We start from the raw sequence: 20,000 nt of genomic DNA, 5'->3' as shown, positions 1-20,000 counted from the left end.
GCAGCAGCATTAACTCTCGAGTCACTCTTGATCAAAGATTCTTATCTTCATCTCTATTCCTTCTCATCTAATCTCATGTCTATCTATTTGACTATATATATATGTATGTATGTATGTATGTATGTATGTATGTATATATCTTAATCTTTTTTTAATAGCCACGTGCACGAGAATTATCTAATAACAACGAGAACACCGGTCAAGGATCCTCTTCAAACTCTGAATACTTTTATGGATCGAGTGTTTCTTCTGAGATCGTGTGAATCATGTAATATTAAAGATATACAGAAAGAAAAAAATGGAGAGAGAGAGAGAGAGAGAAAAGATATGTCTTTAGTCTGTATTTATCATCCTACTATATATATACACATGTGTGTGTGTGTGTGTGTGTGTATGTGTATGTGTATGTGTGTACGTAAAAGTTAGAGAAAAAAAAAAAAAGAAAAAATTACGAAAGAGTAATAGTTAATTCAAAGTTAACAAGAGTTGATTGAACTATCTTTACGATGATCCTTATTCAAGGTTTTCAATCTTTTTTCTTGCATACACCATGGCATCAAACATAATTCACATATTCATACATTCTATAAGCCGAGAAATAGGAAAAAGGAAGAAAATAATTATACAATTATATTAGACTAATCTATATTAAATTATATATCAGAAATAAATTTCTACTCTTTTTATATTTTTTTTTTTTTTTTTCGTTTTAACATAGAGATTATCGAATGATCATTTGCAATCATTAATCATATTATATTTTTCTATATATACACGATATTTTTCGTTAGAAAATAACGTTCGTTCGTTCGTTCGATTGATATTCCTAGAAAAATATATATATATATATACACACACACACACACACACACATACACATGCACGTAAAGAGAGACATAGGAATAGGTCATAGTTCGTTAAGTAGTCGACAAGGTTCTCACGTATTTCGTTCTGTTTACAAATGATTAACGACACTCTTCGAAGTAAGACGTGTTCATAAACGAAAGAAACGAAGAGACAAATAATTAACGTTAATTTTAATAATACGTTATATTCCTCTCACTCTCCCTCCCCACCCCTCTCTCTCTCTCACTTTTTTTGTTCTATACGTATCTTTCGTCCGGACGACCAAGAAAAATAAAATTTGGAAGATTTTGTAAACGATATGTTTGTATATATATATATATATATATATATATATATATATATATTTAGATATTTATTATATATAATAAAAATTAAATTTATTTGTTATAAACAAACTTGTCGTAAAAAAAAAAGAAACAAAAATTTGTTTCAAAAAACTTCTTACAAATTTTCTACGACATTATCTACACGCGTATTGATTTGTCCAATAAATTATACCAAAAAATATATATATATATATATATATATATATATATATATATATATATATATTTAAGAAAAATAGTAACAAATTAATCGAACGTGAGTGTCAGAGAGACTGAGACAGAGAAAGAGAAAGAGAAAAAGAAAGAGAGAGAGAGAGAGAGAGAGAGAGAGAGAGATGAACAATTGAAAATGAAATTCCATCGATAGTCGACAAAATGGATTCTGAAGCACTCCAGATAAAAGTAGATAAAAAGTACAATAGAAAAAAGAATAAAGGAGAAAAATTCGGTCCATTAGAGACCGTATCGAAATGTACAAAAGTAATTAACTTGTTATTACGATGCTTCCGAATGAGAAACGAGGAACCTTTTATTTATCTGAGAAACAATATACTTTTCAGAGAGAAACGATCATATATATATATATAAATATATATATATATAAATAATAATTTTTTTTTTCTTCCTTTGATTCACAAGAAAAGTAAAGAGACTCTTCTTCTTTTCTCCTTCATCTTCATCATACTCATTCTCCACCTCCACCACCACCTCCTCCTTCTCTTCTTCTTCTTCTTCTCTTTCCTACTCGTTTCAAGGTAGGTAGTAGTACTTCGTCCAGGAACATAGCGCGAGAGTTACATGCTCGACACATCACGTCCTTTGTTTCCAGTCACGTACAGGCCGTAATATAATTAGCGGCCGAGAATTGCGCCTATAGTTTCTACCTCCCCATTCTTTCTTTATCTCTCCCTCTCTCTCTCTCTCTCTCCTTTTCTCTTTCTTTCTCTCTTTTATATTTTTATTTTTATTTTTATTTTTATTTTCTTTCATTTCTATTTTTTTTTCAATTTTTTATCCTTTTATTCTTTATTTTTTTTATTATTTTTAATTTTTTTTTTAGTAGACTAACCAATACCGTATATTCCTTCTTCTTCTTCTAACTCTCATTAAAAAAGCTCACGCGCACGTATATACAATCGAACGTAATAAGCAACGAGATCAATCATTTTCTATACACATATATATATATATATATATATCAATGTGTGTGTATGTGTGTTTGTGTGTATTAAATGTTAAACAAAACAAAAAAAAGAAGAAACTTTCGATCGATGAATGAGATTGTATTGAAATTGATTTCGATTGAAAAAAAAAAAGAAAAGAAAAAAAAAAGATAAAAGAAAAGAAAATAATAATAATAATAATAATAATAATAATAATAATAATAATAATCTGATATGAATGAAACCCGAGGAAAATTGGAGATAAATCAATTAATCGTAAAATGTAGAATTGTGAGACATATACCGAATATTTTTTACTTATTTATTTATTATTGTTTTTTCTTCCTTTTTTAATCGGAGCAAATAGGAAACGGTCGATCTATTCCTTCATCAAAAAGAAAAATGAAATAATCTTCTCGACGAAGTTATAACTCATTCTCATTCTCTCTCTCCCTCTCTCTCATTCTTATTTATCGGTTAACAGGAGGTTAATATCTCTTGTCGTTGCCATCTTGATTTATTGATTTATGAATACGAATGCATCTCGATGAAAGATATTTCCATATACGATTTACCGCGTTTGTTCACTTTTCTTCTATATAATCGTGTCGTTAAAAATCGATACATTACTTTTGTTCTCGAACAGAAAAATTATTAAAACGCGTAACGAGCGAAGGTCAGGTAACCAATTGGTCGATCGATCGATCGGCCATCTTGTTTATTGCCGAAAGCTATAGAAAATACGAACACGTGATCGCGTTACTATAATATCCTATCAACGCCAATCTAGTAACCTTTCTCATTATTCATCTCGCGTCATTCTTTTTCTCTTTCTTACTTCCTCTCTTATCGAAATAAAATCAAAAGAATGTCTAGCCTCAGGATAACCATAGAGCTTCTGGCTAACTAGAACAAATTCTCAAACTCGTTCCTTTCGACACTAATAATATGTATTCACTATTATTTCTTTTACTACATATATATATATATATATATATATATATATATATATATATCTTTTGAGTAAGAGTGTAAAAATGATCGTAATACATATAAACACATAATATGACGATTGTAATCTCGAGACCTCGACAGTTCGAAGTAATTCTCCAAGTGGTAACCACACGAGAAATAAAGGTCACTACGTGAACCACGTACGCGAACGTATAAATTACGTACACAGCGTAAATGCACACAACGGACACACAAATATATGGACATGTACGCGTACACACATACACATATACATATACTGATACAGTATAAGAGATACCCTCGGGTAAAGTGTGTTACGCGGTCTTATGGCGCAACCAAAAAGAAATTATCAGCTATGAAACACATAGAAATATGCGTTTACATATATATATGATATATACATGCGTAAAGAAAGACATATTTACGTTGAAATAATCAATTATACCAACACTTTCGAAAGTTTATTCCCTTTCTTTTTTTTTTCCCCCTTTCTTTCAATTTACCCTTTAAACCGATTTTAACAAGAATGTTCACCTATTCAATTCTTATAATTTAATAAGCGAATAATAAATTATTAAGTAACTAAGAAGGAAAAAAGATTTGATTTCGTAACGTTAGAACAAAGAACCATGACGATACTTTTTTTCCCTTTCTAACTCGATCTTTTTTTTTTTTTTTAGACGGAAATCACATCGTTAGAGTTACCCTACACTGTGTGTATGAATATATTTATACATACATACATATATATATATATATATATATATATATATATATATATACACATGACTAATATAATACCAATACGATCCAACATGAATCAAAGTTAAGTGGAAGAAATAAGAGAGGAAGAAAAGTCATCTGCCTGTTTTGCATCAACCTAACGTTACGTGTTTCTGCCTATCTATCGATCATCTATCGATGAAGAGGAACGATCGTTGCAAAATATCTATTTATAATCGCAACACGTAGTTATCACGTAACGCAAAAATATTATACCGTTTGATGATTAAAACATTCTTCGATTTGTTATTATCGGCAAAAGGGATAATATTTCTAATTGAATTTCGAGCTCTGATCTAAGGACAGGTATTATTATAGATACAGGATATAATTATGCAGAAAAATGATCCTGCGCGTTCCAACAAATTGAAAATTAATCGAGCCGATCATTTTGAAAATGATCCGAGATATTAAATCTCATTCAAGGACATGACTCTTTTGATATTTTCTTTTTTTTTTTTTTTTCTTTATATCGCATTCGTAAAAGGATCATTTGTTTTTCCGACGAATTATTAATTAATGAAAAAATAATTTCTTATATAATACTCCAATGTTATCGATATAATAAATATCATTATTATAATTATTATTAGTCAAAAGCCAAATCTGAAAAGATTTTCGAACAAAATAATATATGATTTAGATTCATTTTCATGATCACCGTCGTCGTCTCGGACTATAATAATCCGTCTTACTTGAGAAATTAAAGATAAGGAAGAAATTTTTCTTTAATTTTCTTTTTATTTGATTTATCCTTTTATTTTCTTTTTTTATTTATTTATTTACTTTTTTTTTTCGATAGATCGTTGATTCGTTGATATTGAAAGGACAAAGTTACACTTACTCTTCTTGGATCCTTGAGAAGATTAATTGATTTTAATTGTGATTTTATGTCGTCCAGCCGAAAGAAAAAAAAAAAGGATGAAAAAAAAAAAACGAAGAAAAAGAAAGAAGAAAGAAAGAAAGAAAGAAAAGAACAATCATCGGGGATGTTTGTTTGAAAAAAAGATTTTAGAGAAGAGTCGCGATTGGGATTATCCTTCACTTTTAGAGATTTCCAAATCTGAATGACAAGAAAGAAGATAAAAAAGAAAGAGAAAGAGAGAGAGAGAGAGAGGGGGAGGGGCGAGGAGGAGAGAGAGAGAGAGAGAGAGAGAGAGAGAGAGAAAGATAAAAAAATACGATGGAAATTAAAGGGAAGAGAGAAAAATGGAAAATCGAGAACAAAAAGCTTGGTGACGTCACGTTTGCGTCTCATCTCGACTTGATTCAAAGTAGAAAAAAGAGAGAGAGGGAGGGGGAAAGGGAAGGAAGGGAGGGAGGGAGAACGATAAAAAGAAGAGGAAAGAACGACGCACTCTAGTCGAGGCATCGTATGTTCTGGAAATCGCTATTAATATTCATAATACACTCTCATTTACTTTGATTTTACTTTCTTATCCTCCGACATCTTATGGCTGAAGTTAATGGAGAGTAGCAATTAAAAATGAGACGGTTGAAGTATCCCCACTGAGATTCTTTAAAGTATGAATAACACAGAGAGAGACAGACAGAGAAAGAGAGAGAGAGAGAGAGAGAGAGAATATAATGAAAGAGAAGAGAACAAAAATGGTGGAATAGGTGGAAATGGTTGCATGGTTGATATTCTTTTTCTTTCTTTTATCAATTAAAAGGAAATAAATGTCATTAGAAAAGAGGAAAAAAGAAAAAAAAGAAACGAAGAAGAAAATAATAAGTACTTAACTACAACGTTGTTGTTCTTGTTGTTGTTATTGAAACTTAGAATTCTTTTTTTTTTTTTTTTTTTTTTTTTTTTTAATGTCACAAGCATATAAAGCACATACACATAACTACTAATCGATCGACTTTCATACGCTCTAATCACTATCGTATAGAATACGAACGATTATTACTACTATATTATGACTATTTCTAGGTCTATCCCTTTTCTATCATCCCTTCTATTCTTCCTTTCTCTTTTTCTTTTTTTTTTTTTTTTTTTTTTTTTTTTTTTTTATTATTACACAACCATTAAAGAGAACACGAGCGCGATCGATAGATATGGAAATTTCTACGAGAGAAAGGCGTCGGTTATACTTTTGATGATATCTATATATTATATATTAATGTTATACTCGTTCGAACAAATTCGAGACATATAATTGATAATAATACCAATTGCGTATGTATTTATTAAAAAGTAAAAGGTAAAAGAAATTTTACTTTATATCTACGATGATAAAAACATACTTGATTGCATTACTAGTAATTTAAAGATATATACATGTATATATATATATATATATATATGCATTATCATATCAAGAATTTGATATCGATTGTACATGGACGATATATATATATATATATATATATATATATATATATATATATATATATATATAAATATATATATCTTAATAAACGCAAAAACAAATACGTAATCGTGTAATACGTATTGCGAGATATAAGAATTTCTTTTCTCCATGACTTCGAAATAATAAAAGAAAAAAAAAAGAAATATCGTATGAATTAGAAATATCAGGCCACCAATTGAAAAATATTTCCGGTGAGAATTTAATATCAATTGTCGACAAACAACAACATATTTTAATTACGCAAAAACAAAAGCTAATCGTGTATTTAAAATGAGTGAGTATCTACTTACTATTATTTACTTACTAACTTAGTTAATTATTTATGCATGTACTCTAAGTAATGTAAATTCTTTTTTCTCGTCAATTTCGAGAATGAAAATGTTGAATGAATTTAATTGGAAGTAGGTCGTTTAGAAATATTTCCAGAATAATTTGATATCGATCGGTGTTAATTTTAATTAGATAATAGATAATAGCAAATATAAGATACGAATATTCAGAAACGTTCTATTATTATTATTATTATTATTATTACGCGAACGAAAATACCAATGCCATACGATTATAACAGAGAATTAGAAACGTTTGCATAAGAATTAATTTGTTATCGATCGTCCATTAAACGCCATCATCTTTTCATTACACCATAACAAATAGACTTCATCATAACAAATATAAATAATAGTTACGACTAATGAGAAACTTTTCCTATTGCTTCGTGAATGAAAATACTTATTGAATTAGATGTAATTTAGAAATATTTTCCATAAATATTTGATATCGATCGTTCGCAAACCTGATGTTAGTTAACCATTTCAATTCCAAAAAAAAAACAAAAAGAATAAACAAATACTAATCACTTTAGTATTTACTGTCAATATGAACATTTTCCATATTGTTTCGAGTAATAATTACGAAATATATTACCGATAACAATTTTGATATCGATCCTTCACCATCAAACGAGGCCATCTTTTAATAGGACAAATAAAAATAAACAAATACGAATTATGTATTAATTTCAAATAACAAAAACAAAAAGTTTTCCTTTCATAACTTTCGAAAATTAAAGAAAATGATAATATTCAACGATATTATTAAAACTAATATCGAAATATTTCAATAAAAATTTATTGAAGATCATTTGCAGAACGAACGTACATCATTTTAATTAGACAAAAACAAATACGAATACATCCACCCAAAGTAACTAAAATTAATAATAAATTTCCCTTATTTGCTTAGAGTACGAAAATACTGATTGAATTCGAAGTAATTGCGATACATCAACGATATAAAGATCTTTTATATAGATCGTCGTCCACCATCAGAGACGGTCTATACACGCATGCAAAAACGCGCGCGCGCGTGAAAAAAGAAAAAAAAAGAAAAACAAATGGGCGAATCAAATGAAATAAATTTTCATAATATCTCGATCGTTGATAATATTGAATTGGATAACAATTTAATAATATATTTTTTCTATCTTACAACAATTCGATATCGATTCAGATGTGATATTGAATTCATATTGGTTCAAAGACGCCATCTTTTAAAATGGTTTCATAACCTATATATAAGCGTATCACGAATTACGGACCACCACAAAAAATGAAAAGAAAACAACAACTATTTATTTGGTTGATCGAAAAGAGAATGGCGAGGGAAGGTGGTGGAGGGGGGATGGCGGGGGTGGGGAGAGAAATAAGAATACTTTATATGTAACGTGATATTGTCGAATGAATATGCGAAAAAGTACCACATGTACGTAAGTAAGTATCTATGTATGAAGATATTTGCGAGAGAGAAGGTATTTCACCGTTCGAGGTGAACGGTGGGGGGAAGAGAAGAGGTGGTAATGGGGAGGCATAGAGGGGAAGAGGAGAAACGAGAGGGACACAATGTTGTTGTAACGTGATATTGAGACCCTGACCTTGACAAAGGGACACGTGAAAATGATACTGTGCGTTGTTAAGAGGACGATGCATAATCTACATATATACATACGTATAATACGAATATATATATATATACATGAATGCATATGTGTGTGTGTGTGTGTGTGGTGTGTACTACGTAGCCGGAGAGCGTATGCAGCATAATCGATGGGAAACACGGCATCCGGCAGCGGGTAGCGTTGCTACGTGTATACACAACTATGGCGAACGATAGAGAAAGAAACAAAGATAGAGAGAGAGAGAGAGAGAGAGAGAGAGGGAGAAAGAGAGAAAGAGAGATAATGGAGATATAACGCGCATCACGCCAATTAAGCCATTAAATGCGTCGACCATTATGGTTTTACCGTATATATTTGTCTCCCACTGTCTCTCTCTCTCTCTCTCTCCCTCTCTCTTTTTCTTTTTCTATTATTCTCCTCTTTCTCATTTTAAAGGTTATGAACGTTTCAATGCGCAAAGCAACACACAACTATACATACATACTATAAATGCATACCTCCTACGTACATAAGAGTAGGCTTTGCGCACACAATAAGAGAGAAAGAGAAAGAGAGAGAGAGAGAAAGAGAAAGAGAGAGAGAGAGAGAGAGAGAGAGAGTGGTCCGAAGTAATGAAATAACGGGGTCAGTAAGGTCGATAATTAAATGGCGCAGGGGAAATAACGAGGTGTATATGATATAATTATTCTGTGTACTCTTACGTGTACATATGAACGTACGAACTTATGAATTTACGAACGAACGAACGAACGAACTAACTAACAAACGAACGAACGAACGGTGAAAAATTAATTTTTATTGGTTATAAAAAAAAAAAAAAAAAAAAAAAAAAAAAAAAAAAAAAAAAAAAAAAAAAAAAAAAAAAAAAAAAAATGCGGAATAAAGGAACTATACAACGAATGCGTTCGTCCTTTCTATATTTGTAAGAAATTTTTCTAGACATATTTGAGTTCGTTTCAAACGAATAAAAAAAAGACAAAGAGAAAGAGAGAGAGAGAGAGAGAGAGAGAGAGAGAAAATGATTCAAAGAAGAAGGAATGCTATTCGATCGTGATAACACGCGAATTGATACGCGTTTGATAAATCAATTATGAAATAAGGGATAATATATATGACGCCATCTTGGCCGAGTATTTATATATATATATATATCGTAGACATAATATATTATCTCATATAATTATGTACAATCAATATTCGAATAAAAATTAGACATCTCCAAATGTTCTAAAAGTTCATAGGTGATATTAAAAATACATTATTCTTTTCTCGAGGCATTTTGAAGACTTTTTCTAGTTTAACGAGCCAGGTTCGTAGTTTTATAATTTAGGAGAAAAAATAAAAAAAAAAATAAAAAAAAAAAATAAAAAAATAAAAAAGAAAAAATAAAAAAAAAATAGCCCGAAAGGTCAGGAACGAACAAGTCTAATTTATTTTTATAATCTTCTACAAATGAATGGATCTCTCGTTAACTAAGGACTTTTGCTGATCTATCTTCCTCTATGCAAGGTACATATATGTAAATATATATATATATATATTTTTTCTTGATTTCCACAAAAGTAAATATATATATATAAATATAAACAAATAAATACATACATATATATATATATATATATATATATATATATATATATATAAAAATACAATCGAAAAGAAAATCGAAAGAGCATCGTACTCGAAGCATGTATCCGGAACTCGACGACTACGGTAAGAGATCGTCGACCGTATTTCCAGGAAAAAGAGAGAGAGAGAGAGAGAGAGAGAGAAAGAGAGGGACACAAAGAATTTCTTCAAAGAGATTCTAACAAAGATTTTCCGACTCTGGTGAAGAAAAGGGCGTGGTTGTTACAGAAGGAAATAGGATCGAAGGTCCGAAAAAATCCTTTCAACTTTGGTCCTATGGTACAAACAACAAAGAGACTGGACCGTAGAGACTTTTAAAAGTAACGGACCAAACCGTCAATATATTTTCTAATAATCTAGATTTTCTAAAAATTCAGTGTATTAGTTTTCCAATTTCTGGTACATCCAACGAGTATGCGATTATGTATTGTGCATCACATTTTTTCTTTCTGTTTTTTTTTTCTTTTTTTTTTTTTTCCAAATGTCCCGGCCATTTTCGAACGTCGCTATCGATTTAAAACTCGAATTCGCGTTCGCTTTCGAATATTGCGATCGAGTCGAACCTCAAAAACTCGATTTTTCTATCGAACGGATTACACGATATCGGATTGCGTAATTTCTTGCAACACGGTGCAATAAACTTTTCTTTTCCTCTTTTATCGCTCTCTCTCTCTCTCTCTCTCTCTCTCTCTCTCTCTCTCTCTCTCTCTTTCTTTCTCTTTCTTCACTTTTTTTCTTGTTGTATGTTTTACTTTATCTGATATAAATAAGAAAAACACAAATATGCATACATATAAATATACATATTTTATATATATATATATATATATATATATATATAAAATAAAAATTCAATGTCTCGTTAGAGAGATAATATTTTATTGTTCGGAATAAAAATTTTATGAAATTATCATTACTAGCAATTAAGTCACGAAGGAAAACCACAAAACCGTTTCTGATCCTCTGATCAATGTTCAGAAAGCGTGAGTTGTACGAAGTCACCTTAAAGAAAGAGATAGAAAGAGAGAAAGAGAAAAAGAGAGAGCGAAAAAGAGAAAGAGAAAGAGAAAGAAATATAATTATATATATATATATATATATATATATATATATATATATATATAAGTCGCTCAGCGAGACCGACACCAAGTTATGTCTAATGTCGTCTCTTGTTTATTAAATTTCGACGATCGCTTAAGGAGAAAGAGAGAAATAAAGAAAGAAAAAGAAAAAAAAAAAGAAGAAAGAAACATATGAAAAAAAAAAGTAGGAGAAAAAAAAGATAAACGAACGTTCGACAAATTCGGCAACAAATTCGTCCTAACTAATGTTATCGTCGATTTCAAAGAGAGTTTTTAGATACGTACATACATACATACATACATATTTACATACATAAATATAAAATAGGTGAGAAGTTTTGAAGATATAAACGATGTATAAGACGACAATGCACGAGAAAGAGAAAACAATTCGAAGGAATTCAAAGATTTCCTTCGAAATCCCGTGATAAATGAAAAAATCAAAAAGAGTTTAAAAGGTCACCAATAATAATAATAATAATAATAATAATAATAAACATTTATCTCTTAATCGAATATCACACAATTAACGTGTAATTGACAATATTGTTTTCATTGTGAAGTCGATCGAACGAAGGGACATTTAAAAAAGCATATTTGTTTTGCGGTCGCATTCAAATTCGATCATGTCACCCATAGAATACATAAATATATTGCACGTATATATAAAATAAAATTTGTTTGTTTATTTGTCGGATTAATCGAACGACAACGATTGGACGAGAACGGATTTTCTTTCGTAATTTTCTTTTTTTTCTTTTCTCGATTTTCGATTTTTGATCGTTTCAACCGAAAGTCTTATGACATACGTATGTATACGTGTTAGTTTTGTGTATGTGTCTGTATGTTTGTGTGCGTAGAGTAAAAAAGACATTTTTTCGAGGATGACAACGGAGTCAGTGATTCTCTTCATTCTATAATAAAATTATTGGAAATCACTGCAAAAAAAAAAGAAAAAAAAAAAAAAAAAAAAAAAAAAGAAAAAAGAAGGGAAAAAGAAAAAATAACAAATAAGAAATAAAACGTGGGTAAAAAACACAAGTAAACCTGTTGAAAAATTTAGTCCCTCCAAAAAAAGAAAAAAAAAAAAAATTAAAAAAGAAATTGAAAAAGTACAATAAAATCTTTTAAAGGATATCGACGTCATCAATTAATTTTTCCTTCTTCCTTTTTTTTTCTTTCTTATTATACGCAATAAGATGGAAATTGATTATAATTAGTAACTTCTAATTAAATGCATTAGCTGCTCGCATATCCTCGAGGTAAATACTTTTTCTCGATTGAAAAAACTAAAACGAGAGGCCGAAAGAACTCGAAGATTTATTTATGTACTCTTATCTGACGATATTCTTATTCTCGTTTCTTTAATTTTTTTTTTCCTTCGTTCTTTTTTTTCTTCTTTTTTTTTTTCTTTTTTTTTCTTTTTTTTTTTTTTTTTTCTTTGCAAAACCAACTGGTATCAAAGAATTTGTATTGGAATATACGTATCGCTCTTAGTTAAGCAAGAACCAGGACTGTATTTACATGTAAGAACGTGTTAGGGGCAAACTGGGGTTATCGCATTATAAAAAATTTCGAGTTTTATTTATTTGAAATAAACAACGACACGAAAAAAAAAAAAAAGAAGAAAAAAATTTAAAAAAAGAAAAAGAAATAAATAAAAAAGACAAATCAGTACATATGCTAAAATCATAATCACGAAGGAAAAACTTCTTCTTCATTTTTCTCTTTTCTTCAAAACGTTTCTTTGTCTTCTCTCTACTTCGTTCGAATTTCGATCTATTTATTAAAGAAAGAAAAAAAAAAAAAAAAAAAAAAAATTTCTTTCTTCTAGATGCAAATATATGCAACACATCGCACACAAATGCACGTACACGTATACGTACACACGTACACGCACGCACAAATATATTGTATTATTTTTATTTGATTAAAATGAATTATCGTGGCAATAGGACGATTTTTATTTTTAACTAAACATATATAAATTGAATTGAACTGAAATAAACTTTGTTCCTTTGCGAGATGTCTGAATGATGTTGTACGCCTGGGGCCTTTAAATGTATAAACGCAGCCCTGACAGAAACGTTTTATAAACGAGAAAGGGAGAGGAAGATATATATATATATAGTTTTAATAGTTGGAAGATCGAAGATAACGTCGAGGTTTAATTCTCCCATTAAGAATCGTTTCGATTGGAGATCAAATTGGTAGGTCGCGCGTATGTGTGCGTATACGTGTATGTATTTTTGCGTTTGTTACTATTAAACGATTATATATATATGCCACTACTACTACTACTACTACTATTACACTATTACTGCTGCCGCCACTACTATTCCAATCTACGACGATTACAATCAGAGAACTTTAATTCTTCGCGAAGATTGTTACGTTTTAGGATCTACATATTTCTATCTCGTTCGATCGATTTTTTTTTCTGATTATTATCATTGGCACGAAAAAAAAAAAAAAAAAAGAAAGCTACAATACGTCCGTTTTCCAAGTATAATCAAATTTCTAATTGATACGCGTTACAGAATGAATGGCTTTTTTTTTTTTTTTTTAATTTCAATACACGACACGATCGAAAACTTTCCGACCAATGTGATCGATCGATCATTGATCGAAATCGATAACGCGAGAAATTTCGTTTGTTCGTCTTTCGATTCGTATACGCATGCACAACACACGTGTGTATATATATATATATATATATATATATATATATATATATATATATATATATATACGTATGTTTGTATAATCTATGTATTTATATAATTATGTATTTATGTATCTATTAAAGTCGAACGAAGTTTCACTTTCCATTAACGGAGAAACTTACAAACAATTTCATAAACCGATTTTGTCCCTCGGCTTCTACCACTACTGTGTACTTCCTGTCGTCGTCTTCGTCGTCATCAACAACAACGAGATTCTACTCTTCGATTCCTGACACAATTGTCACATCACGATATAATACACACACACACACACACCCACATACTCTCTCTCTCTCTCTCTCTCTCTCTCTCTCTCTCTCTCTCTCTCTCTCTCTCTCTCTCTCTCTCTCTCTCTCTCTCTCTCTCTCCCTTACTCCTTCGGTTACCCATAGAAACGATGCTCTCGAACTCTGACGTCAGTGGCCGATATCCGACCAACTTTCCGAACACTTTATTATTTCCATTAATAGATACGGAGTTTTCTAAATTAAAGAAAGATATATTTCTCTTACCTCCTCGTCTTCCTCCAAAAAAAAAAAAAAAAAAATAAAAAGCAACCCCAAAGAGATTAGAAAAAAAAAAAAAAAGAAGAAGAAAAGACAGAAAGGAGAGAAAACAAAAAGAAGAAGAAAATCAAGTAAGAAATCATCTTCGGAGAAGTTAGTAATACTAGTAGGTGGTAGTAATAGTAGTAGTAGGTACAATACCTTCCGGGGTAGGTTGAAACGGCGAGGCGGGATGATCGTTGATAACTATGAGTATACTACCGGTACTGGTAGTGGTGGATGCTGCAACAACTGTGCTAGTCCTACTGTACTGATCAATGGTAGTAGTAGCGGTAGCAGTATTCGTCGTTTGTTGCTGTTGTTGTTGTTGTTGTGCCTGTTGTAATCCACGATGTAAATCGAGATCCCAAAGTTGAAGATCCTCATGATTGGTGGTTCTAACAGGACCGGCTGAGACAACGACGTTGTTGGTACTTTCCGGTGTACCAGGACGAAAATTCGTTGGAGGCGGTGATAATACGCCACTGCTGGATACCTCGGGGCAGGATTCTTGAAGATGATGATGATGATGATGATGGTGGTGATGGTGATGATGATGTGGATGATGATGACCACTGGTACCAGTAGACGACGACGACGATGACGATGACGACGACGTCGACGAGTGTTGTCTACCATTACCACCACCCCATCTTCTTCTAACACCGGCAACCGGAACCCTTGGAACGGTTTGTAACATTTCCGATACTATTCCAGTTTCCTGTTCCTCTTTGATTTTATCCAAAAGTAGGACCTCGTCCTGTAGCCTCCCTTCCAGTGACTCCTCCTCTCCTACGTCGCTAACAGCTACGCCGAGAAGGCTACCGCTGCTACCACCACCACCACCACCACCCCCTCCACCACCGCCGCCACCTCCAATCCCAACCCCAACACCCTCCTCCTCCTCCTCCAACCCCTTACGTGTCCTCGGCTCCACCGTATCAATTTTTGTTGAACTTCAAAGCCTGAGAAAAGTTCCGGCCGTCCCCTGACACAATAGGACGGCCTTGAAAATCGTAACTATTCTTTCGTCACCGCTCGATGATGAGCCTCCTCCCTTCCTCCTCTTTCTCTTCTTCTTCCTTCTCCTCCTTCTTCTTCTTTGCCTTATTTCTTTTCTTTTACCACCTTCACTCACTGGCCCCCCTTCTTCCACCACGATCACCTTCCCCTCTTCCTCTTCCTCCTCCTCTTCTTCTTCTTCTTCTTCTTCTTCTCCTCCCTCTTCTTCCTCCTCCACCTCTTCTATCTTCCCCCTTTCTATACTATTATCGTATATTATATATATCTCTCTCGTTTTCCTCCTCGATAAAGCAGCAATTCGTTGTCAGGAATCGCGATCGACTATCCGACTTGAAATTCTTCTCATTTTCCTTCTTTTTTTTGTTTTTTGTTTTTTGTTCGTTTGTTTCCTGTTTTTTTACTTATCCGAAAATTTTCCCCTTTTCCGATTATTTCTTCTTATTTTCTCTTTTTCTCATGTATATACATATAAATATATATCGATATATACATATATAGAAATCTGTGGATTTATATATATATATATATATATATCTGAATAATATCGATTAAAAGGATATTATTTACGATGAAAGGAGGGAGAGGAAGAAAGAAGAAGAAAAAAAAAAAGGAAAGAAGATATAACGAATAAGTATAGATAGACAGATTTTCTCGTAAGATTCACGTTGGTTTGAATCCTCGTTTTCCTCTTAGATTCGCTTAGTTAGTTCGTTCGTTCCCTCACTCACTCTCTCTTTCTCTCTTTTTCTATCTATCTATCTATCTATCTATCTATCTATCTATCTATGTATGTATGTTCTCCGCGGTCGTGGCTAATGGCGCTCGCCGTCGAGTCGCGGTGTGTCGGTCATCGAGGAAACGGGGTCACGATCGCGCAAAAGGGAACGCGCGCCGCCCGTGAGAGAGCGAACGAAACGGTGCCTGTGTGGTGTGTATATCTGTGTGGGAGAGAGTGTGTGCTTGTGTATGTGTGTGTGAGAGAGAGAGATAGATAGAGACTATTGCTAGTCGTCGTGAGTCGGCGGCTGCTGGCTGGCTGGCTGGCTGGTTGGCTGGCTGGCTGGGCTTTGCTGAATCGAGTTCAAGCAATACAAAATATTCCACGAATACGTACAATAGGTCAAACAATTTTCTTCTTGTTTCTTCGTTTCTTTTTATCACGTAAATGAGAGAAAAAATAAAATTAAAAATAAAAATAAAAAATAAAAAAGATCTATCCTCTCGATCTTAATTTTCTTCGTTTATCTTAGTCTCTCCTTTTCGACTTCGTCTTATTTTCTCTTTCTTTCTTTTCTCTCTCTTTTTTTCCCTCTCTCTCTCTCTTTTTTTTTTAATTCACCGACGAAATACTTTTCTTCCTTGCTCCTTAATTTATTTATTATTATACTTTATTATCTTTTCCCTTTAATAATTTTTTTTCTGACGATGTTGTTCTTGCCTTTAAAAATCCTTCTTCCTTCTATGTATGTACACGTCTATCTGTCTCTCTCTCTCTTTATATATATATATATATATATATATATATATATATATATATATAATATATGTGTGCGTGTGTGCTAGTGTGTGCGCGTGTACTTCCTTGGTGGCCTTCGAGAGTAACGCTCGATTCCCGTATCGAGGTCAGGTCCAGCCTCTCCCTCTTGTACAACATATACGTACACACATATATACGCACAGAGAGCTCCCTCACATACACACACACATATATATACTTAGGACAGATAGATAGATAGATAGATAGATAGATAGAGAGAGAGATAGAGAGAGAGAGAGAGAGAGAGAGACAGAGTAAACACAGAGAGAGACACAGATGAAATCTCTCTCTCTCTTTCTCACATACACATGGTATAACACACACTTGAACCAAAGTACTCCTTCTATTGGTTCGCTCTACTTTTGCGATATCTCTCTCTCTCTCTCTCTCTCTCTTCTTCCGGCCGAAAAAAGAACAAATCCTTAGTGGTAGTCTTGTTTCCTCTTCTTCTTCAACAACGAGATATAATATATATATATATATATATTTCTTTATACTTCTTCCTTGTTCTTCTTCTTCTTTTTCTTCCGTAAGGAAACTACTACCACAGCCAACACTACCAAACACCACCACCACTACTACCACCACTACCACTACCAACACCACGATCACGTCGTTGTCCACAAACACGGTAATATCCGATGTAATAGAAAACAAACGACGAATGCGTTCAATCAATCGGAATTAATATTCGTCTCTTTGATTAATGCGATTTAAAGGCAAACGTGAGGACACGTGCGAACGAGATATACTCTCTTGTGTTTATTTCTTGCACGCAAAACGATAAATATATCTATAGAACATATTTATATTTATATATATATATATATATATATATATATATTTCTCTCTATGTGTGTATGTGCGTATGTGTGTGTGTGTGATTGTGCACGCGTAAATCTTATTTATAATTGTAGAACATTAAGAGAGAAAGACGAGAGTCTCACACACACACACATACATACGCGCACACCAATCAACACACAAAGTCACGAGCTTGATCTTAATTTTCTCTTTCTTTTTTTTTTTCTTCTTCTTCTTTCTATCAGATTCCCTCTATCTCGTGTTATTATTTATGCGCACAGAGAGATTTCTATGTAATCTCTTTTTCTATGAAAAGAGAAGAAAATTATGGATGAAAGGAGATAGAGAAAGAGAAAGGGAGAGAGAGAGAGAGAGAGAGAGAGAGAGAAAGAGAGAGAGAGAGAAAGGGAGAAAAGGAGGGAGATAAGGAAAGAAGAAAGTTCCTATGGGATTATCCTTCTAACGTCGAAAATTCATAGTAGAGCTGTTATAAAGGTAGAAGAAGTCACAGACACGATCGTGGCGCACAGACGTAGAGGTACGTGCGAACGCGCGCATATACAGAGAAAGAGAGAAAGAGAGGAAAAAAAAAGAAAGAGAAATGGAAGATAAGGATGCGTACGTAAAAAAATATTCTTTCCTCGCGCGCCGGGTCGATGGGTGGGTGCATATACTGTCGAGAATAAAATAGATACAAGTAATTAACAACGTCTCTATTTTCTTGCGTATATCAAACTTCGTGTGTTTCGACGAGATATATATATATATATATATGTATAATATATATATTATAATAATAGGGAAACAGATCGAAATGAAAATGGCAGGTAAACGCGCGAAACACCGCACGACAAATACGAAGCGACACCGTAGACGGTCCGCCACTGACTAAAGCCGAGCGACCGAACAACGCTTGTCGCGAGCCACCGAGAGAGCTAGCCAGTCAGCGTAACCCCCACCACTTACCTTACTCTCCGCCAATCGCGCGAGCCGTCTTGTCGAAACTTTCACTGTCGACGCGCACCCTGCGCCGCAGGGTGCCACTCTTCTCTATCTCTCTCTCTCTCTCTCTCTCTCGCTCCTTCTCCCTCCCTCTCTCTCTCTCTCTCTCTCTCTTTCTGTGTACCTGCCTGCCTGCTTGCCTGCCTAGCTTACTTGTCTGCCTGCTTGCCTGCCTGCCTGTGCCTGCTTGCTTGCCTGCATGCATGCTTGCCTCTGCCAAGCGAAACCTCGCTACTTCTCTTTCTTTATTTCTTTTATTATTTTCCTACTTACTACTCTCTCTATCTTTCTCGATTTTACTTCCTACCAAATTTCAGTATCTTCCTTTCTTTCTTTATCCTACTTCTTGCTTTATATCCTCCTCTCTCTCTCTCTCTCTCTCTCTCTTCCGCGCGTATGTATACACGATGATGACAACGAACGTCAGACACGTCCCTTATTCTTATTCTTATTCTTATTCTTATATTCTTATTCTTATTCTTATTCTTATTCTTATTCTTCATCTTCATCTTCATCTTCATCTTCTTCTTCTTCTTCTTCTTCTTCTGGATTCCACTGGGAATTCGATGAAAAACGTTCGGACTCCTTTTTTCTTTGTAGAAGAAGAAAAAAAAAAAAAAGGAAGAAAAGTACGTTTCAACAATCCGAGGAAACAATTTCAATTCTTACCTTCGGCGTATCTTCCAATGTACCCTCGATGTACCTCCGACATTTAGGTCTTCCCGTTTCAAATATTCGTGGAAATAGAGATACCTGATTTTTACGTTCCTTTCATGTTACAGAAAGAGACAATGGTAGTGGAGGCTACATTATCGTTCGAGTGTAACGAGAACGCGAACTTATATTTTTTTTCTTTTCTCTCTCTCTCTCTCTCTCTCTCTCTCTGTCTTTCTGTCTCTCGTTTCCTTTTTTCTTTCTTTTCTTTTTTTTTTTTTTTTTTCTTTTTCGAGCTTTATCTCCACGAAAGAATGTCATCTACGTTATCCCACACACGAATATCGTGCAATAATATGGCGCATGTATGTTATTCTTTCTCTCTATGCGTTACGTTCTTTATTTTTCTCTAATCGACGATCGAAATAATGATAGCAGTAAAAAAAAAAAAAAAAAAAAAAAGAAAACAGAAAGAAAAGGAAAGGGAGAAAAAAAGAGAGAAAAGAAACAAAACAAAACTGATGGATTCGAGGAGACAACAATAACGAT

General features: G+C 32.9%; 2 protein-coding genes and 1 long non-coding RNA gene across 4 annotated transcripts in view; all 3 read right to left on the bottom strand.

Moving 5' to 3' along the window:
• Nucleotides 1–15,279, bottom strand: part of LOC124424199 (ecdysone receptor-like) — a 38,614-nt gene extending 23,335 nt beyond the window's left edge. Inside the window, exon 1 of one of the 2 annotated variants that reach the window (XM_046962918.1) lies at nucleotides 14,594–15,279. In XM_046962918.1, coding sequence (XP_046818874.1) covers nucleotides 14,594–15,131 — 538 coding nt within the window. In that variant the 5' untranslated portion in view covers nucleotides 15,132–15,279. The remainder of the gene's footprint in view (nucleotides 1–14,593) is intronic. The other variant, XM_046962919.1, reaches the window with a different exon arrangement.
• Nucleotides 1–20,000, bottom strand: part of LOC124424200 (period circadian protein-like) — a 180,958-nt gene that overhangs the window by 14,440 nt on the left and 146,518 nt on the right. The window lies entirely within an intron of this gene.
• On the bottom strand, nucleotides 16,239–18,897 carry LOC124424201. Its single transcript, XR_006942249.1, has 2 exons — nucleotides 18,418–18,897; nucleotides 16,239–17,784 (listed from the first exon to the last, which is right to left on the bottom strand). It is a non-coding gene; the product is annotated as an uncharacterized LOC124424201 (long non-coding RNA).

This window comes from Vespa crabro, chromosome 5, assembly GCF_910589235.1.
Source record: "Vespa crabro chromosome 5, iyVesCrab1.2, whole genome shotgun sequence".
Lineage (NCBI taxonomy): Eukaryota > Metazoa > Arthropoda > Insecta > Hymenoptera > Vespidae > Vespa > Vespa crabro.
This window is presented reverse-complemented; position numbering and strand designations above follow the sequence as displayed.